The sequence below is a fragment of the Oryza sativa genome, chromosome 10 (assembly GCF_034140825.1).
Source record: "Oryza sativa Japonica Group chromosome 10, ASM3414082v1".
NCBI classification, from domain to species: Eukaryota; Viridiplantae; Streptophyta; class Magnoliopsida; order Poales; family Poaceae; genus Oryza; species Oryza sativa.
Window position 1 is genome coordinate 10320823 of NC_089044.1, and position 21972 is coordinate 10342794.

The following is a 21972-nucleotide window of genomic DNA, read 5'->3' on the forward strand; positions in this document are numbered from 1 at the left end:
TGTACGATACAATCGCGGAGGGAAGCAGCCAGTACTGGAATGAAGAAGAGGGGAACGAGGATCCAAACGAGTACTTGAACGAGGAAGGGAACGTGGAGAGGGATGCGGAGGGGAACCAGCAGGGGCACGTGGAAAGGGATGTGGAGGGGAACCAGGAGGAGGAGGCTAGTGGTAGTCAACCCTCCGTTGGACAGAAGAGGGCACGCGGGCAACGAGGTGTAGCGAAGAAGCTTGAGGGTCGGCACATCATAACGGAAGTGGAAGAAGATGGACGTCCTAGTGCCCCAGCCGAAGCCGCCAAGAACTATGTACGTCACAGCGGTTGGGTTGTACGGGATAACGTGCCTGTCAGTACGGTGTACTGGCGAAGAACAAGGGCACGCGGAGATCATGAGAGCTTTGTCCCAGATTCGGAGAAAGAGATGCTGTGGACCACAATGCTCGAGACATTCACCCTTCCTGCGGGTACAGAGGACAAAGTGAAAAGGTGGACTCTGAAGAAAATGGCAGAACAGTTTCAGAGCTTCAAGGGAGATCTGTACCAGAAGTATATACTGAAGGGGCAGACACCGAACTTCGACACATTCCCAAAGCTAAGGGATCACTGGGACGAGTTCGTTGCATATAAGACAGGTGAACAAGGGCAGGCGATGATGGAAAGAAACAAAGAAAATGCCGCCAAGAAGAAGTACCATCACCACTTGGGGTCAAGAGGCTATAGCGTCGCGATGCCGAAGTGGGAGCAGATGGAGGCTAGCTTGATTGAGAGGGGTATCGAACCGGCAACAGCCAATTGGCCAGAACGATCGAAGTTCTGGTACTATGCTCACGGTGGAACGCTCAACCCAGCTGATGGCTCACTGGTCTTCGGCTATCAGATACGAGAGGCTGCGCGACGACTAACAGATGCAGTGGAAGCCTCCTCTCAGGGCACGTTCCGACCAGACAGAGATAGGGACGAGCTGACACTCGCCCTGCAGACTCCAGAGCATCCAGGACGAACTCGAGGGAAAGGGGTGATTCCTTGGAAGATTGGTTTCAAGGAGGACATCCACACGTACAGGAGTCGGATGAGGAGCAAGAGAGATACCGAGGCGAAGATTGCAGACCTAGAGTTCCGGGTATCGAGCTACGAACTCAACATGCAAGAGGAGGTGGCAAGGAAGGTTGATGAACGCATGGCCGCACATCGGTCCCATGATCCCCAGCCGACCATTCCTCCTGCAATGGTGAGCCCGTCAGGAAACCGTAGCAGCTGCGCCTCAACGGGGCAGGTAGGATCACAGAGCATGGACGCCATGCAAACACAGGACGAATCGACCTGTCCCGTTGATGACATCACTCAGCGGACACCATGTGAGCTGCATATTCCTTTCAAGAACTTATCAATAAAGGTAAGATTTAGCCATTCCGCTAGTTGCTGCTTATATATGTTGATTACTAATAAATAATCTCTCACAACATGAAGGTGGCGTCGGGCATGGCCATCCCAACGGACCCTTTAGGTACTTACCACTGCAGGCCGATTCCAGCAGGATACTCGAAGGTCGAAGTTGAGTTGGTCGAAGGCGCGTACGAGGACCTCGAGCTGGATTACCCTGGAGGAGACGGTGAGACGCATCTACGAGACACATGCCATGCCATTATTCTATGGCGCAGGCGGTACATCATCCTCCCTGGGCGACAAGCGGCGTCTCGTGCACCATCTCCTCCGGCTCCGCCATCTCCTCCTCAGAATCCTGCACCGTCTCCTCCTCATGCTCCGCCAGCACCGTCTCCACCTCAGGTTCCAGCATCGACTCCTCCTCAGGATCCTGCACCGACTCCTCCTCGTGCTCCTACACCTACTCCCCCACAAGCTCCTCTTCCGGCACCTTCAAAGTCAAGGGCCCCCCCAGCTCCACCACCTGCCCACACAAGGGCAACGAAGAAGGCGAAAGTTGATGCCGCCAAGAACAAGGACCCGGGGTACGATTGCATGCAAGAGGAGCTTGATGCTTACGTTGCATCAGAAGTCAAGAGACAATTCAAGCCTCGAAGTCCAGAAAAGAAGATTCCTATAGACCCCAGTGTCAGGAACTTCTTCAGGGGTATGTCTGCATCTGTCAAGGAGGCCATCAAGCTATCGGACTATGAGCGAACGCTGAAGAAAGCATCTTCTGGAAAGTCCAAACCAGTCCCTCAGCTTGGAGAGCAACCAAACCAGGAGATCGAGCCGTTGGTGACCGGTAAAGAAATGACGATAGAACAATTTATTGCTGACACCGGTCTAACTACGGATCAATTGCTAGGAGTCGCACCAATCGAAAAGGCGGAAGTGAAATACATGTACGAACTCGGTAAACCGCTTGTCAAGCCTGAGCTGCTGCAGTCCCTACCCACACAAATGTACAAGTTCCATCAGCTGTACATGGAGATGAGCGCCACCGGTAGAGAGATGATCGGAGCGAGGATCAGGGACACGGACTTCTTGCAAGGAGATGACATTCTCTGGATCAATTTCAGGGGAATCTACGAACTATACCAGCTGGACGCCCTCGACGTCTCTATTATGAGTTGCTGGATTTTGTAAGTATATCGTTCAGTTAGATTTCTTACTATACGTCTCCTTTAATTAATTAGGTCCTTGTATATAAGTAGACCATAGAAAATAATATACTCCCTTTTATCGTTGTAGAATGGAGATTCAAAGGGCCCGACGGCGGAGGGTTTTCGATACTGGATTCATCGACCCTCGGAAAGTAAACGTCGCAATGCTCGACCAATATCCACAAGAAACAGAGGACAATCTCGTCCATCTCCTGAAGGCGCAGCATTACAAGACGTTCATACTGTTGCCATACAACACAGAGTTAGTTTAATTTTACTGTCTTCCTACATACCAAATTTCATTCCCGTACGAACTTGCTAAGTGTTTCATATGTAATGCATCCCACGCACATTGCAGATTCCACTGGGTGCTTTTACTCATCGACCTGGAGGCCTGCACCGTCAACGTATATGACTCAATGGATAAAAAAGAGTCTACGTTTGACAAGGTTTTCGAACTTATAGACAGGTACCGTCATAAGTTCCTTTGTTAATTAAGAAAATCTTGTTATGTTAATTGCTACTACGAATCATAGCTTTAAACTCCATGTAGGGCTTGGTATCGGTTCCGTCATTTGGTCCGCGGCAAATGGAGAGAAAGACTTAGGCGGAAGTTCAAATTTCCTGTGAATACACATGCTCTACATTTATATTTCTCCGATTCAAATACATACAAGTGTATATTAATTAGATCTCTCGTTGTTTGTCATTTATTTGTAGTGCGCAAAGCAAAAGCAGGGAACTAACTTGTGCGGCTATTACGTGTGCGAGTATTGCCACTGCCTTGCAGACCAAATCATCACCACAAGAGAGCTCGATGTACGTACAAATAAATTCAAAATTTCATTACGTAGCGATTTCTTGTTTAATTACTAATCAATTTCATACATTCATATAGTTTATTCGCATGAGGGATAACCTGACCACACACAAGGAATTTATCGCGGCGGTTCAAGAACAACTCATGGGATTCATCAACGAAGAAATCCTTGATCCCAAGGGTGAATTCTACTACGACGGAAACACAATTCACCGGTCCTTAGCTTCTGAGCTAGCAGCGAGTACTACTACGTCGAAATCGTAGCTAGCTAGGACATATAATGGATTGTAATTAATACATGACTACATATGTTTCTATATGCATGTATACACATTTTCTATAATGTAAATATATTTTGTTCATATATATATCTATATACATATGCATTTGCATAACATATATATGTATAAATACATATATATTATGCATGTATATACATATAATATAATATAATATATATATATACATATATATATGTATGCATATATCTGTATTGAAACATATATATGCATGGTTTATATATATATATATATATATATATATATATATATATATATATATATATATATATAAACCATGCAGCAACAGGGGCATGCAAAAAAAAAAAAGGTCAGCTACCAACCGGGACTAAAGATGGCTCAGCCGGCCACGTGGCTGAGCCATCTTTAGTCCCGGTTGGTGTTACCAACCGGGACTAAAGATCGATCTTTACTCCCGGTTATTTCACCTGGGACTAAAGATAGCGATCTTTAGTCCCGGATTGGTACTCCCGGTTTGGAAACCGGGAATAAAGGGGGGTTACGAACCGGGACTACAAAGGGTTTCTCCACCAGTGCTCGCAGGAGGCGATGAGGTTGTAGTGGCAGTAGGTCAGCCCGGACGACTCCGGTGGTGGCGGCTCCGTGAAGGTGGTCATGCAGCACAGGTCCTCGAGTAAGAAGGTGTCGCCGCCGGTGGGCACCACAGCGTTGTACGCGCAGGGCGGCCTTGGCGTTGCTGACGTGGCGCTCGTCGGTCATCACGTCCCATTCTAGAGAGAGGGTGTCCAGGGTTACATATTAAGCGTGAAGAGAAACATAAGATCTAAATAAATCGATGAGAGCTCATTCAAAATGGTAGATATACCGCACAATCTAGCCCAATGTCGAAGCCTAAGCCTATTAGCTGTTTTCGATAATAGAGGCTAGCCGATGAAGCTGAGAGAACAAGACCAGTCTAGATTATGCGATATATATGATAACTCGGAAGTTTGCGTGGACAGGATTAGAGTGTCATGACGATGTAAGCACTAATTCCAAGAACGCAAGCCGCCAAAACAAGCTTTACCTCTTCGTCGGAGATCGAACCCGATGCAGCCCAACTTGAAAGCAAAAACTCATCGAAACAATGAAAATAGAAAAGGGTGGCGATGCGACGAAGTGTATTGAACTGTCGCCCCTTGATTACATGGTGTCGGGCCATATTTACACCCGAAGTACATGAGATGTCCTTGCTGGACATGACTCTTATCTCTAATACAATTTAAAATACGAATGAGCCCTTTAGGTGGACCCTTACCAAAATATCTCTAAGGAAACTAGAAAATGTTCTAATTAATATATACAATTGCCCTTTTTAGGACTCCTATCCTTGTGTGGCAATAGCTATGAAGGGCTTCAACCAATCCGACAATGGTCATGGGGCCATTTCTCCCGAGACTGGTTGCATCGGCTTGGCTCCATCGGATCCGGCACTTAGTTGATATATGGCAGCCAATACTATTTGTAGCCGATTCACGTATTAGCCGATGCTACTCGTAACCGACGTGTACTTTGCTTTCTCAAGCGGACTTTCTCCAAATCTGCTTCGTTTCCAACTTCGAATCCGACCCATGGCATTACCAATTTTGGTCGTCAACAGTCGCCCTGCCTAGTGATCAGCCGGATCGACTCGTTTGGCTCTGGAGCACCTTTGGGCAATATTCGGCTGCCTCAGCCTACCAAATGATGTTCGCGGGATGTGAGCAGTTCTCGCCATTTAGGTCAACAAAGCGCCACATCGGTGCAAATACTTCGCATGGCCGGTAGCCCATCGCAAATGCTGGACGGCGGATCGACTGAGTGCGAGAGGACTCCCCCACCCAGCCCGCTGTGTCCTCTGTGACCAGCATGACTAGTCCATCGACCACATCCTAGTTGCATGTCCAGAGTCCCTTCAATTTTGGTGGCTTATCCTTAATGCCATTGGTTGCCCGGGTTGTCACCTGGTGGCTGAGACCTCATTCATCAATTGGTGGCTGGTTGCTAGAGGAAGAGTTCCCCAGCCTCAGCAGCGTGGGTTCGACACGGTAATCATCCTGGCAGCATGGTCTATTTGGAAGGAAAGGAATATCCGGGTCTTCAACCAACAACAACGATCCTGGATTGAGGTTGCAAAGGCGGCGGCCAATGAGGCTGCCCTCTGTAACGAAGCAGGGCTTCTACGGTTCTACCTGACTAGAACGTCGTTGTGTCCCCGGTCGCAAAATGGATGCCGCGAGATTTAGGCCATAGGCTTTGGTTCCAATTTTGTTTTATTTCATCTTTCGGTTGGTTGGTTGGTTGTAACGTGAACTTCTCAAAATCTTAATACAAAAGATACGCAACGCTTTTACGCATTCTCGAAAAAAAAACTTATCCTTTCTCTTTCCCATGATTTCGTTGAGCGTTGTCTACATCTTGGTCCGGGAGAAATTATGTCTGATGTAGTGATGCTGTTGTTCAGTTTTTTAGCTATTATGTTTTTTTTTTGGGTAGGGGTTATTGTTCCTCATTAGTACAAAGGGAAAGAAATGTCATTAATAACATAGACTCATCGATGAAAAAAAAACATATTGCACAAAAATGTCATACAATATCATATTATCGTACTTTACGTGAAATATATTTGATGTACACTATGAATTAAGTTAAAGCTCAATTGCACAGATCATGCAAAAATATTTTTTTTGCTAACATGAGATTTTAGAAATTATTAAAGATAATAAAATTGCACCGTAGCGTTTAGCACAAACATATCACTAGTTAGTAGAAAGTAGAAAGGGCAAAAAAAAAACTATTAATAATATAGACTCATCAATTAAATTCCCGTTACATGTACTACATGTATACCATGCTAATATCAGTCAAAGTAAGGATAGTCGTAGTCGTATTCTATTTCACAATCGTCCTCTTTGTGTTCTGGCAGAAGTCTATGTCCCGCGATGAACTTGTTCCTATCAGGATGCGTAAGGTAGCTTCGTTGACGGAAACAGGCATTGCAGTTGACGCTATAATCACGAGGATTTTGGAGGATACAGCACGCGACGACGCCGTCCTCCCCACCACAGACTTGGCCGCCGTCGTCGACCTCCACCTCCGCAAAGAACCAGGCGGCTGATCCGGTGGCCTCGCAGGAGGCGATGAGGTTGTAGTGGCAGTAGGTCAGCCCAGACGACTCCGGCGGCAGCGGCTCCGTGAAGGTGGTCATGCAGCACAGGTCCTCGAGGAAGAAGGTGTCGCCGCCGGCGGGCACCGCGGCATTGTACGCGCGCAGGGCGGCCCTGGCGTTGCTGACGTGGCGCTCGTCGGTCACCACTTGCCATTCTAGAGAGATGGTGTTCAGGGTTACGTATTGTGGTTTCGCCACCGGTTCCATGGGGGGTTTTGTGGGTTTGCGTGGTGGTGCTCCTGCTCCGGCTCCGGCTGGCGAACGCGAACCCATGGAATTCCGTCCCTTCCCTTCCGTTTCTCCGATCCTCGTGTGGGCGATGAATGTATTGGGCGATAGCTGATCAGCGAGCGACTGAGATGGAGAAGGAGTTGGTTGGGAGTCGAGCGGCCATCCATCGATCCATTATTATATGGCCTGGGCGCGCGCAAGCGGATTGGAGTCGGAGAGGGAGTAGCGATGTATTCCGAAGCGGTCTCCAATTACGCGGCTCTGATTCGGAGTTTCGGACTCGGATCTGTTCTTCTAGTTTTCTGTTTCCCTCTCTCCTGTTCGACTCGACTCGGACTCGGCCGCCGCCTGCACTGCATCAGCCCCGATCTACCGGTTTTCTCCCATTATATTCCATCCATTTTTCTGGTCTCTCTCCATCCGCCATGGTGAGTTTTGTTTGTTTTGTTTTGTTTCATTTTCTGGTCGAGATTAGGTCTTCTCTCCCTTCCTATAACATGAATTTATTGATCAGTTTTTTGTTGCGATTTCTAACCCGTTCTTTCCTGTTTTGTCAGACTTTTCTGTCCCAGTCAAGATTTACTTGGATTTACCTTATGTCTTCTCGTAGTTAGTACTTCCTCCGTTTCACTTTCTAGCATTGCATATATTTATATGTGTGTTTAGATTCATTAACATTTATAATTCTATATGAAATTATAAATGTGAGTAATATTAGAAAGTCTTGTAACCTGAAACGGAGGAAGTATCTTCCAATTTATTAGCAATTTGCTAGTATGGTTCGTACTCAATATGATTCCTGCAATAGTAAACCAAATGACGATCATATACTACAAGATTTGCTCATAACAAGTATAAACCAAAAATATACTGATTGAAGCATCCACTACAAGAATCTAAAAGACATACAAAAGTACAAACCTCTTGAAAGTTTTAAAAAATAACTCAACAAAATAGTCCATCATACAGTTTTGAAAAAGGTAATCTATAACTGAAATAGTCACATTCTTTCTACTAAATCCTAGTAAAAGATTATGGTAGACATATATACAACAGATAAAGTTGCCATACACCAGAAATCAATACTACATCATAGCCATATACAGCAGAGACATCCATGCACAGCTCCTTGACTATCTTGAAGAGCATGCACCATCTTTTACAAAAGCAAATTATTCCAATGCACGCATCAATTCATCATCATGTCCACACAAAATACTCTAAAACGATGAAAAACCGTAAACACTGAAATGCAGAGGGCGTTCAATTGTCAAGGGGCCATGTATGTCTCCACGCACTGCAAACCCCCATTGAACCTGTAAACATTGCCCCCTAAAACTGTCACCATAGCAACTTGTTCACCGTAGTGCAGCCTCAGGGTGCATTTTGGGTTGCTAGACCACACCGTTGCTTCTTGCAGCTCCCCTTTCTCCCAGCTGATGTTCACAGTCACATTGCCGCGAGCCCTCAATCCCTTCACGTAGCCTTTGGGCCACTTTTCGCGCGGCAGTGCTGGTAGCAAGTAGAGATCAGCATCACCATGGGTGCTCTGGAGCAGCATTTCAGCAATTGCAGCTGTGAATCTGTAAGTGAAGAATTGGGGACATACCAATAAGCACAAGTTAGTTACAAGTATTTGCTCCAGGAACATGGATCAATACTCGTTAAATTTACAAGCAAGTGGAACTTACTAGGAAGAGCAAGAAATAAATGATAGTCATTGACCAAAATAAAGTAACTAAAAAGGTGAGAAATTTGTACCCAAAATTTGCATCAATTTGGAAGGGTGGGTGTGCTGTCCAAAGATTGGTATACAATCCTCCCTCAAAGTCAACCTTGCCACCAGGAGGAACCAAGGTGATCAACTTTAGGATCATCCTGTATGCATTCTCACTATTCAGAAGGCGTGCCCACAGTGCCATCTTCCATGTGGTCGACCATCCAGGGCCATCTTCCCCTGATAAGCAAGCAGCCATGATTAACTTACTTGCCCTGGGTAAAATTATTCTTCTAATTTTCCTTAATGTAATCAACCATTGTTCATGAAAATATTTTTTAAGGCAAATCATGTTCATCCTCTTTTTTGCCAAAATTTATATTCCACAAATATATTCCTTGGTAGTCAATACTCATGAGGGAATCATAACAAATTTGAAGTCTAATAGTTTATTTATTTTTTCTACATATACTCTTAGTTATTTTCTGTTCATTTACCCTGCTATGGAATTTGTTGCCATCATTTGACCAATCCCACATGATTAGTCCACGTGCTTGGTTAAAATAAATTGACATTAAACAATCACAAGGGTGGTAGATCTCTTGGTTCTGGCTGTAACCAGAAATTAGTAGCGCATAGGGTTTAGGAGATCCTAGATATGGAATTTGCAACCATGATCGCAACACATCAAGCACAGAATAAAGAATGTACTATATATCTTTATGGTAGTATTTATTTGATATGTTATAAGCAAAACCACCAGGTTCCTAACTGGTTATTCTGTGTAAGCTCATTAGAAGTTTTTGGAAAACCTTAGACATCATCTGAAAATGTGATTAGTAGAGCACCAATATCCATAACTTTTCCATATTAAAGACCATGAAGTTGCTCATTGAGTTCTGCAAACCTCGTTTGTGGAGACTATTGGCAACAGCTTTGCAAACCTCAGGATTTTTCTGCATGGTTATAGTATGACCAGGGTAAAGACCAAACAGATGTGACAGGTGTCTATGATGGACTTCTGGGTCCTCGAAATCTTGTGCCTGCATTCAAAACACATTGTAGATGGCCAATATGTATTAGTAAATCACATTTTTTTAACAGAAACTATAGATTAGCTTCCTGCAGATTTGAACTTTTACCCATTCCATGATCGTGCCATCTTTAGAAATTTTAACTGGAGGGAGCATTGGGAGTGCCTTCTTGATCCTTTCAACCAGATTAGTATCAGATTTTCCCAAGACCTATTGATCATTGAATCAACACTCGGTTTACAGAATAGAAGTTCCCAAATATACCAACATTGATCTTTCTTTTCCTCAAGAGGAATGTCAGATTCAATCCATATCTCTAATTACAGCACAGAAACTAGCAAGGATGGAATTACCTCTGCAGACGAAATGACAGCCAGGAAAACTTCACGGATAATAGAGATGTCCATTGTAGTTGAATAGCTCACACTAGCAAGGTGACCACCAGTACCAGGAGCTATGAAAGGATGCTCTGGAGAAGTAGATGGATTTGTTTCCAAATAGTCTCCTGGTCCCTTGATCAACCAATCAATTAAAAACATTGCACATCCCTCCAGTAATGGATATGCTCTTTTCTCCAAAAATTCCTAGAAGACAAACAACATTGACAGATATATTTTTGAAGGAATTTATTCACTATTTAAATTGGATAACTCAAGTATTCCTGAACACAATAAATTACAGATCTGGGCAATAAATATTTGTGGGAATATCCAAAATATATGAGCTAAAACTTGCACACTATAAACATAAAAATGATGTACTAAAATAATATTAATTAAAAAATGAGCTTGTAACCAGAGATGATCCATGCAAAATAAGACGGGGAAGTCAATAAAGTACAAATGATAGCAATTAGCACAGCTAGTCCTTACTTTGTCCAGTGAATACTGGTAGTTTTCCCAAAGATGTGTACACAGCCAGGCACCCCCCATTGGCCACAATGCATACATCGCATCTACGTAATATGCAGATGATTTTGCCCATATGTCCGTGACGTGATGAGTTACCCAGCCACTCGCTTGGTAATTGACCTATGACAAAACAGTGTAATTCCAACCATGGTGAGAAGAGAGATCAACCATGTTTGTAACTATTCTTTGTTTTATCTGTTATAAACATGAATGATGCTTTATAATGGGAACAAAATCCATTGTTCTCCTCTAGGCGCTATGTAACTTACATTCATAGTTTTCTTGCAACATTACCTAAGCACATCATAAAAACATAAGAATTATATAATATGTTAGCAATCGAATACCGTTTTTTTCTCTTTTATGTTAACAATGACACTATAGAATGAAGTTTGACACTATAGTAGGAAGTTTGGTGACTATGTTTAACTGTTTATGTAGTAAATGTCAGCTCATTATCAAGCAAACATTATATGATGATGCAAATGAAGAAATTTCACTATTGCTTTTGAGTCGAATCTAAAACAATCAAATCTTCACCTTTTTCTCATGCTACTTATATTTGAAGTAACCTTACTTTTCACTGAAACCAAACAAGAAAGGAGTATAGTCCATAACTTACTTTTGCTGTTTTTGTTCCATTAACCGCAAGAGATCCTATCAAGTCAAATAGTGGTTCTTGGCATTCAGTAAGGTTACAAGGAAGTGTTGGCCAGTAATTCATCTCAAGGTTTATGTTCAGGTGAGGAGAAGCCCTGAAAATTAAACAGCATGAGACTTGATTCATAAACAGATCACAAACGAAGTAGAAAATATGATATCAGGCAACTCAGCTAAGGTAACTTTTTACTGTAAAGGCAAGGGGCTTCTCAGGACATCTATATAATCAACAGATAAGTTTAAAGGTGCCTCCCTCAAAGATGCAGAAATCTAAAAATTGACCCAAAAATGCAAAATACATTCCCAGAGATTCCCACAATTGAGAGAAGAAAGAGAAGGATCTACATGTATCAGATAAATTGTAGAAACAATGCAACTATTCAATTTTGTTAAAAAAAAAGAATGTGAGTGGTGGACAAAAACTATCTATGACTACTCTTTCTTTATATTATGTTATGGCACATGCTGGGTATGGTTACAAGGACTTGGATCAGGGGTACTCTCCCTCTTCTATCTGCTGCAGGGTTTCACCCTGTCATAAGAGACTCTGGGACTTTACTCTTGATTTCTCATTGCTTAATGAAAGCAAATGCAACTCCATCCTTACCTAGATATTTAACTTAAACTGAGATAAACTTATCTCTAGTATTGTGGAAATAGATGGTACTAATAAACTAATCTTCTCCCAAACCGAAAGTAATCCCCATGCTGCAGTAGAACCGGATGAACAGTGACTACACTAGATCTGGGGCCCATAAGCCAGTAACAATTATATTCAAACTACAAGTTACACATTTTATTCCAAATATTAAAATTGCATTTCTCATTGCTTACTGAAAGCAAATGCAACCCACATATTATAAAAATATATACAACAAACAGGTGTTAGAGTTATGCAACCGACACAATTTATGAAATGTATTACAAAATCTAACCAGGCAACAAAACATAATTAACAGATTTTTTGGTACTGGCACTATGAAATGAATCCAATTGCAATACACAGGATTGCTATGGTATCAATAAAATTTTGAAAACTCCAACTGTATGACTGATGGTATACAGGATCCTTGTCATGTATGATTTGATACAAGACTGAAAAGCAACTGAACAAACATAACTCTAAAGAATGTCTTCATACATGTAACAAGCATTCTGTTCATATGTGTGTTTACAACCACTAAAATGAATATGAATAAAAGTTACCAGGTACTGTTCAAATTTAATCAAACTAATAGTACATGTTTTAAGCTTAATATTTGTGTTTGGAAAGTATAGGCGGTCCTTGCCTGGATATAAAACAAGCAGAAAATGAATAAGCAGCAACAAATAACTGAAGCAAAAGCTTTTATTGAAAGACTTACTCCCAAGCAGGTGCAAAATCTTGGTTCCATATTCCTTGCAGATTAGATACCTGTGTCCCAGGCCGAGAGGAGGAAATGAGCAGGTAGCGACCATACTGAAATAACAATTCGACCAAAGAAGGATCCTCATCGCTTCTAAAGGAATTAATTCTTTCTGCTGTAGTCTTTACGTCATGATCAACTTCTTCCAAGATATCTTTCTCAAGCATTGATGCTTGCGATAGTTGCAGAGTTACACGGTGAAAAAGACCCTGATAATCTTCCAAATGAGCAGCTTTGAGCTGAGAAAATGTAGCATTCCTGCTGATATTCAATGTATTTAGAGCAGCTACTTCAGGGTTTAATTTTGACTCTGAAGGATTCACGAAAGGCCCATCGAATGAGGAAGCAGCTGCAACCAGCAAAACAACCCAATCTGCAGCATCAATTCTTAACTTTTGATCATCAATAATTGTGACTTTTGCGGAAGTGCCACCAATCTGCAGCCCAACAGCAGTTGCAAACTTGATGCCAATAGCATCGTTGGCCCCATTGTGATGCAGTGCAGGTCTTCGTCCTGGACATGTACCTTGCATAATCATCTCATTTGCATTTGTTATCCGAACATTGTGGTTTAGTTGACTGTTTAAGGATAAAGTGAAAGAAACATGTCCTGATTTGTTAGCAGAGATCTTGGTGGCAAAAACCTGGTGTGGATTTGAGCAGAAGTGCTCTCTACTGTACTGAACTTCCCCAATATTATAGCTGATGCAAACAGTTGCAGTACGTAGATCTAGCTCTCTTTTGTAAGAAGTATACCCCAGACTAGATGAGTCAAACTCCAGATTTATGTCTCCAAGAGGTTGGTAAACCTTCATAGAAAATAAAGGTAAAAATAGCTTTTCATTCACATTTAAATGAATTTCTTTGCACTTGATTGTAATGTTGCACATACAGTGATTCATGCCATCCTTATAAACTTATGGAACCCATTATCCCTAGTGGCGTGATAAAATAACCATCTATTCAAAAATTTAATTTAATGGCAGTTGTGGTATGAGCTCTTCAAAACTATCATATGTTTTCTTGAATAAGCATGCCATCATTCCACATTCAAGAAAGTAGATCAAACAAAATAATTTCTGGAGTTCTACTTAATGCATAAGCAACAAGGGAAACAAAATTATGGCTTTCTTCAACATTGTTTTGGTGAGTTTTATTTTTCTTTCAAACGAAGGCAAATCTTTCCGTTGTATAAATTCATAGAGCAGGAGTATTTTGGTGAGGTACAGTCATATAGAACATTTATATTTAAGGCTAGATCATGTAAGGGCTAAAATATGCATATTCGTTAACTAATAAAGGATCTATCCTCTATGCAACTAGCACATCAACCAGAAGAAGAAAATGAAAAATATATTCTCATTTGCAACTCATAAATCAGAATACCAAGGCTAGCATACACAAACACATACCTCTGTTGGACCACCGAAAAGGCCAGAGGCAGCCTCTGTAGCATCAACAAACTTCTCTCCATCAACGAGCTTCCTCACAACAGCGAGTGCGTATGGCGCATTTGGGTCAGTGTAGTTCCCAGGCACGCCGGTCCAAAGGGTATCATCTACAAGATCATTCAGCTGTGAGACACATAAGAAAGAAAAAAAGGAGAAGACTGTCGCTATCATGAGCATAGTCCAGCTGGGGCATTTCGTCGAACGCCTTGCGAGCAGCATCAACAGGGCCAAGAAACCGAGAAATAACGGCAAGCGGCAACGTACGGTTGAGCTGGAGCTTCTCGGAGGCGACGCTGCCCCAGACCATGGCTCCGAGGCTGCCGTTCCCGATGGGCGCCGCGTCCGTGAAGTGCTCGGCCGGGGAGTCGAACACCACCTTCAGCGGCCGCTCCTCCTCGTCGTCGTCGGCCGGCCGCCGCACCCAGACCCAGCCGTCGCCGTCCATGGGAGAGAACGCGGTGGGTGGCGGGCGGAGGAGAGGTGGAATCCGGGTTGAGAAGGGAGGGAGTGAGGCAGTGCTTTAACAGGTGAGGGTGGAGGGGGTTGGCAATGGCAATGGCAAGCTTCCATTTTGGGATGGGTTTCCGTGTTCTCTTCTTGGGTGGGTGGTGTGAATTTTGGCGCCAACAGAAGTACAGAACGGAGATACTTACTCCCTCCGTTTTTTTATATATATTTCAGTTGATTTTTTAAGAAACATTTGATCGTTCATCTTATTTAAAATTTATATATTATTTTCTTTATTTCACAATGTATATAACATCAATATGAATGTGAAAAATATTAAAATGACTTACGTTATAAAACAGAAGAAGTATCATTTATTTTTTATAACTCAATTTATCTTTAAATGTTCTTTAAACATGACTTAAATTTTTTTATATTTATATAAAATTTTAAATAAGACGAATAGTCAAACATTTATCAAAATACCAACGACATCGTATATTTAAAAATAGGGTTACATATGAAAAGAAGGTTTCCGTTCCATTGCCACGGTTTGGGCATTCTTTCTGTTGCAGCATTGCCGCTTCCAGCAAGCGAGCAACTATAGTGCCCTAAAAAAACACAAAAGGACAAAAGGCAAATTATTCTGAAAATTCTTCAAACCCTCATGATTTTCTGCTATTACTCATTTTTGGCATTTTGGAATATTGTTCTATATACTTTAGTATGAGAACGTGTAACCCGACTGGTAGAGCTACCAGGCCATGCTTCAATCCCCTCAAATTCAAATTCAGGTATTCTCATAAGTTTCTTCTTTATCGATACTGGGCACTAAGTTCTTCCTTAGTATCGTAGAAAAAAAATACTGTAGTGTCTGTTTTACACAAAAGAGAGATGTGTGTTGAGCCAAGATTGTGTTCTATATAATGCTATTCGCAATGGTTATTTTCTCTTTTCCGTTCTCGAACCGCTAAACAGTTCGTTTCACGAAAAAAAAATTACATGGAAGTATTTTCTAAAAAAGAGTCCGTATTAATTTATTTTATTTTATAAGTTTAAATAATTATTAATCGATTAATCGTGCATGAACACCTCGTCTTATGCGCCGCTGATTAGGTGAACCAAAATGCTTATTCGAACAAGGCCTAAATAACATGCTAGCTATTTTTCTCAAAAAGTTAATGTTAGAATAAATAGGCTAGGCCTGATTTTTTTATTAAATCTCAAGGACCCATAATAAATGTTAAGGATAATAATACTACCCTGGGAATTAAAAGAGGAGTACCTCAACTTAAATAGGAAGTTATTGAAGGCTCCCTGTTGACCGGTTGACTTAAATAGGAAGTTATTGGAGCCTCTCTGTTGACCGATTGAGGTGGGGATCGAAAAGCCACGCGCGCGCGCCGAGCCGAGGCATGCGCTGCGTCTCTCTCTCCTTTTTGCAACAGACCGGAATTCAATCCCGCGAGATTGCTTCTGTAACGGCTGTTAAATTCAATCCCGCGAGATTGCCTCTGTAACAGACAGCCGATTCAATGCGATTGATAGCGTCGTTACGTTACTACGGCAACGGGCGGATTCCTCTCTGGCGCTATTAGGAAACAGGGGACCCCGCGAGATTGCCTCTGTCAATGCAATTGATAGCGTCGTTATGTTACTGTGGCAAAGGGCGGATTCCTCTCCGGCGCTATTATGAAATAGAGGACCCCGCGAGATTGCCTCTGTAACGGACAGCCGATTCCCGGAATTCAATCCCGCGAGATTGCCTCTGTAATGGACAGCCGATTCAATGCGATTGATAGCGTCGTTACGTTACTGCGGCAACGGGCAGATTCCTCTCCGGCGCTATTAGGAAACAGAGGAACCCGATCAGATCTCATCGCTTAGTTTCCAAATCGTTGGTTCTTCCTCCTCGTGCCTGTGCTGCTTCGGTTTTCCCCGGTTCTGATCACTTGCGCGCACGAGAGATCGGAACAAACATGGCCTCCGGAACCACACCTTCGCCTGAGATCTGCACCGGGTAGGCGGGTGACTGGAGCTGCCGCACCCGCACCTGGAGATGGCGCACCGATCGACAACACCAACGGAGGCAGTTCTGCCTCACAATCCAGCGGAGGGACTTTCACAGGGTATAACTTTCTACCGCGACTTTGTGTTTGTTGCTTCTGTTAGTCGCAATACTATTGTGTTCTCTCCATGATGATGATGCTTATTCTATCCTAAGCATGCTCCTGGTTATGTTTAATTTTATCACTAGATCACCTCACATTGTTCGTGCCATGATTATTGTCTTAATATTTTGATTAAAATATGCTGATATATGACTATATTTCCAACAATCCAAAAACCTGATAGGTCATTTTTGGTAGTTGGCTTTGCTGCTGCACTGAAACCACATGCTTTTGATGGTTCTAATTATAAGAGATGGAAAGCATGTGCACTACTGTGGTTGACAGCGATGCAATGTTTCTATGTTTCACGGGGTAAACGAAGTGAACCACCTCTCTCTCCTGAGGAGGAGGTTAAGTTCGAGGCTTCGGATTGCCTGTTCCGTGGAGCATTGATCAGTGTACTCGCTGACAATATAGTGGACGTGTATATGCACATGCCTTCAGGGAAGGACATGTGGGATGCACTTGAGGCCAAGTTCGGAGTTTCCGACGCCGGCAGCGAGCTGTATGTCATGGAGCAGTTCTATGACTACAAAATGGTCGATGACTGTTCTGTAGTTGAACAAGCTCATGAGATTCAGATGCTGGCTAAGGAACTTGAGAACAACAACTGTGAGTAGCCGGACAAGTTTGTGGCAGGTGGCATTATTGCCAAATTGCCACCTTCTTGGTCGGGCTTTGCCATTTCTCTAAAGCACAAGAGACAAGAGTTCAGTGTTTCTGATCTTATTGGCTCTTTGGGTGTTGAGGAGAAGGCGAGGGCAAAGGACAACCGGGGCAAAAAGGTTGAGGGAGGTTCTAGTGCCAATATGGTACAGAAGAAGAACCCTCATGCATCCCACAACAACAAGAAAGTCAAGCCTGATGTCAAACCCAAGGCTACAACCAATTTTAAGAAGAAAGGCAAGGGAAAGGCAAAAGGAGACCGCTTTGTGTGTGGCAAGTCTGGGCATTGGGCCAAGGACTGTCCTGAGTGCAAAGACAGGAAGTCTGCCAACATGGTCATTAGCGAGGGCGGAAGAACATCGGGGTACGGTAAAATTTTACCTACAGTTCTCTCTGTTTTTCATTCACCTGATTGGTGGATTGATATTGGTGCTAATATTCATGTATGTGCTGATATTTCCCTGTTTTCTTCTTATCAGGTCGGGAGAGGTTCCTCCTTGTTGATGGGAAACAGGTCACTTGCGGCTGTTCATGGTGTTGGTACGGTCGATCTGAAGTTTACTTTGGGAAAGACCGTGCAGCTGAAGAACATGCAGCATCTCCCTTCGATAAAGAATAATCTAGTTAGCGGCTCTCTACTGTGTAGAGAAGGTTTTAGACTTGTGTTTGAATCCAATAAATGTGTCATATCTAAATATGGAACTTTTATTGGAAAAGGTTATGACAGGGGAGGCTTGTTCCGCTTTTCTTTGGATGACATGTGTAATAATAATAATGTTGTGAACCATATTAGCGAGAATGATGTGTCCAATGTGTGGCATTCGCGACTCTGTCATGTGAATTTCGGTTGTATGACACGCTTGGCTAACATGAGTTTAATTCTAAAATTCACTTGGGTCAAAGGTTCCAAGTGTCATACTTGTGTTCAATTGAAACAACCTCGCAAGACTTAGAAGGCATCTGAGGCGAGGGATTTGGCACCTCTAAAACTTATTCATTCTGATCAGTGTGAAATGAATGGCGTGTTGACTAAAGGGGGGGAAGAAATATTTCATGACGTTGATAGATGATTGCACTAGATTTTGTTATGTGTATTTATTGAAAACAAATGATGAAGCATTGCATTACTTTAAGACCTATAAAGCTGAGGTAGAAAACAACCTTGAAAGGAAAATCAAACGGTTGAGGTCTGATAGGGGTGGAGAGTATTTTTCCAATGAGTTTACATCTTTTTGCGAAGAGTTTGGAATTATTCTTGAGAGGACACTTCCCTATTCACCCCAATCAAATGGGGTAGCCGAACGAAAGAACCGTACTCTAACTGAGATGGTGAATGCCATGTTAGACACTGCGGGACTTTCCAAGGAATGGTGGGGTGAGGCAGTTTTGACTACTTGTCATGTCCTAAATAAAATTCCAATGAAGCATAAGGAAGTAACACCATTCGAGAAATGGGAAAGAAAGAAATTAAATCTCTCATACCTATGAACATGGGGCTGTTTGGCCAAGGTAAATGTACCTATAGCCAAAAAGCGGAAACTTGGACCAAATACTGTTGATTGTGTGTTCATTGGTTATGCTATTCACAGTGTGGGTTATAGATTCTTAATAGTAAACTCTGGAGTACCCGACATGCATGTTGGTACAATTCTTGAGTCCAGAGATGCTACATTCTTTGAGAATGAATTTCCCATGAAACATACACCTAGCACTTCTAGTCAAGAAACTGTCATGCCCCATGAGCACTTTGCACCGATAGAACACAATGATCAAACGCCTGAGGAAAATCCTGAGGAGGACAACATTGTAGATACTCGCAAGAGTAAGAGACAAAGGGTTGCAAAATCCTTTGGAGATGACTACATTGTATACCTCGTGGATGACACCCCAAGAACCATAGAAGAGGCATATTCATCTCCTGACGCTGACTACTGGAAGGAAGTAGTACGCAGTGAGATGGACTCAATTATGTCTAATGGTACTTGGGAAGTCGTTGAGCGTCCATATGGGTGCAAGCCTGTAGGATGCAAATGGGTTTTCAAGAAAAAGCTTAAGCCTGATAGTACAATTTAAAAGTATAAGGCAAGGCTTGTGGCCAAGGGTTATACCTAAAAAGAAGGCGAGGATTTTTTCGACACCTACTCACCAGTTGCCCGTTTGACCACGATTCGAGTACTACTTGCTCTAGCAGCCTCTCATGGTCTTCTCGTCCATCAGAATTGGACGTTAAGACAGCTTTCCTAAACAGAGAGCTAGAGGAGGAGATCTATATGGATCAACCAGACGGGTATGTACTAGAAGGTCAGGAAGGAATGGTGTGTAAACTGTTGAAATCCTTGTATGGCCTTAAGCAAGCACCTAAGCAATGGCATGAGAAGTTTGACACCACACTTACATCTGCTAGCTTTGTTGTGAACGAAGCTGACAAATGTATGTACTATCGCTATGGTGGGGGAGAAGGAGTGATCTTGTGTTTATATGTCGATGACATATTGATCTTTGGGACCAGCCTCAATGTGATTGAGGAGGTCAAGGACTTTCTGTCCAAGAGCTTTGAAATGAAGGATTTGGGAGAGGCTAATGTTATTCTTAACATTAAGCTACTGAGAGGAGATGAGGGTGGGATTGCACTTGTGCAATCCCACTATGTGGACAAAGTTTTAAGTCACTTTGGCTACAGTGACTACAAGCCAGCTCCTACTTCTTATGATCCCAGCGTGCTATTAAGGAAAAACCGAAGAATAGCAAGGGATCAACTGAGATACTCCCAAATCATTGGTTCATTGATGTACTTGGCTAGTGCAACGAGGCCTGACATCTCATTTGCTGTAAGCAAGCTGAGCTGGTTTGTTTCAAATCCGGGAGATGATCATTGGCAGGCTCTAGAAAGAGTAATGCGCTATCTAAAGGGTACTATGAGCTGTGGAATTCACTATACCGGGTACCCAAAAGTACTGGAAGGGTATAGTGACTCAAACTGGATATCTGATGTTGATGAGATAAAGGCCACAAGTGGATATGTGTTCACACTTGGAGGTGGCGTTGTTTCCTAGAAGTCTTGCAAGCAGACCATCTTAACGTGGTCAACAATGGAAGCAGAACTTATAGCACTAGATACTGCGACAGTTGAGGCCGAGTGGCTTCGAGAACTCCTGATGGATTTGCCGGTGGTTGAAAAACCAGTGCCAGCTATCCTAATGAACTGTGATAATCAAACAGTGATTATTAAAGTGAACAGTTCAAAGGACAACATGAAGTCATCTAGGCATATCAAAAGAAGACTGAAATCTGTCAAAAAGCAGAAAAACTCCGAAGTGATAGCATTGGACTATTTCCAAACGGCTAAAAATCTGGCAGATCAGTTTACCAAGGGGCTACCACGTAATGTGATAGACATTGCATCAAGGGAAATGGGCTTGATACCCACCTAAGGTTGCACAATAGTAGAAACCTGTCCATTGTGATCGGAGATCCCGTGAATTTGGATGGCTAAACAAACTATTGTGTGGCTGAGAGAAGAGACCCTTGAAAAGGGCTCATTTTCATGATGTATTTCTCTTCTATTCTGCATGGTAGGATGGCTTATGCCTTAATGTGGTCCAAGTGGCTTTTCTAAGCAGAGATGTTGACCTACAGAACATCTCAGAAGGAACACAACTATATGAGTTCGACTGCTAGTCACAGTATATGAGATTTGGGCGATCTCTAGATACTCATGAAAGGGCCTGGAGTTTGACTTATATACTCCAAACAGAGATGCAAACGGCATCCCAGTACCAGTCAAGGGTTTGAGTGAAACCTGATCACACAAGACTAACAATTCAAGGCATAGTCCATTGTTCAGTTGTGGTCTGATGTAGCTCATTTCCTAGGTGGAAGTTCAACTTAACAGTCTCTACCAAAACACTGGTATATCAAACAGGTTCAACTTTGAGAACATTTCTTATGAGCCATGAAATTTGGTGGGGATTATTAGAATAAATGAGCTAGGCCAGATTTTTCTATTAAATCTCAAGGGCCCATAATAAATGTTAAGGATAATAATACCACCCTGGGAATTAAAAGAGGAGTACCTCAACTTAAATAGGGAGTTATTGGAGGCTCCCTGTTGACAGGTTGAGGTGGGGATCGGAAAGCCACACGCGCGCGCGCGCCGAGCCGGGCCGAGGGCGTGGGCGTGGGCGAGGCATGCGTTGCATCTCTCTCTCTCCTTTTTTGCAACGGACCGGAATTCAATCCCGCGAGATTGCCTCTGTAACGGATAGCCGATTCAATGTGATTGATAGCGTCGTAACGTTACTGCAGCAACGGGCGGATTCCTCTCCGGCGCTATTAGGAAACAGAGTACCCCGATCAGATCACATCGCTTAGTTTCCAAATCGCTGGTTCAGATCTCATCGCTTAGTTTCCAAATCGCTGGTT

The 21972-nt window shown here is 42.9% G+C and overlaps 1 protein-coding gene and 1 long non-coding RNA gene across 2 annotated transcripts; one reads left to right on the forward strand and one right to left on the reverse strand.

The window, feature by feature from the left end:
* Positions 1-6998: 6998 nt before the first annotated feature.
* On the forward strand, positions 6999-7861 carry LOC136353761 (uncharacterized). The gene is made up of 2 exons (XR_010737177.1): positions 6999-7515; positions 7645-7861. It is a non-coding gene; the product is annotated as an uncharacterized lncRNA (long non-coding RNA).
* A 128-nt stretch (positions 7862-7989) lies between these two features.
* LOC107275619 (alpha-L-fucosidase 2) lies at positions 7990-14834 on the reverse strand. Its single transcript, XM_015757592.3, has 10 exons — positions 14531-14834; positions 14228-14373; positions 12774-13624; positions 11372-11504; positions 10711-10869; positions 10192-10422; positions 9947-10048; positions 9712-9847; positions 8849-9044; positions 7990-8670 (listed from the first exon to the last, which is right to left on the reverse strand). The coding sequence occupies exons 1-10, from the start codon at positions 14709-14711 to the stop codon at positions 8358-8360; spliced, it is 2448 nt and encodes an 815-aa protein (XP_015613078.1). The 5' UTR covers positions 14712-14834; the 3' UTR covers positions 7990-8357.
* Positions 14835-21972: the final 7138 nt, after the last annotated feature.

Bases quoted from the DNA above. Each gene is read 5' to 3' on its own strand.
- LOC107275619 (XM_015757592.3), bottom strand. From the start codon at position 14,711: ATGGACGGCGACGGCTGGGTCTGGGTGCGGCGGCCGGCCGACGACGAC. The intron at 11,505-12,773 runs GTAAGTCTTTCA...TTTAATTTTCAG, and splicing joins GATTTTGCACCTGCTTGGGA to GGCTTCTCCTCACCTGAACA. The intron at 10,423-10,710 runs GTAAGGACTAGC...TTTGTCTTCTAG, and splicing joins ACCAGTATTCACTGGACAAA to GAATTTTTGGAGAAAAGAGC.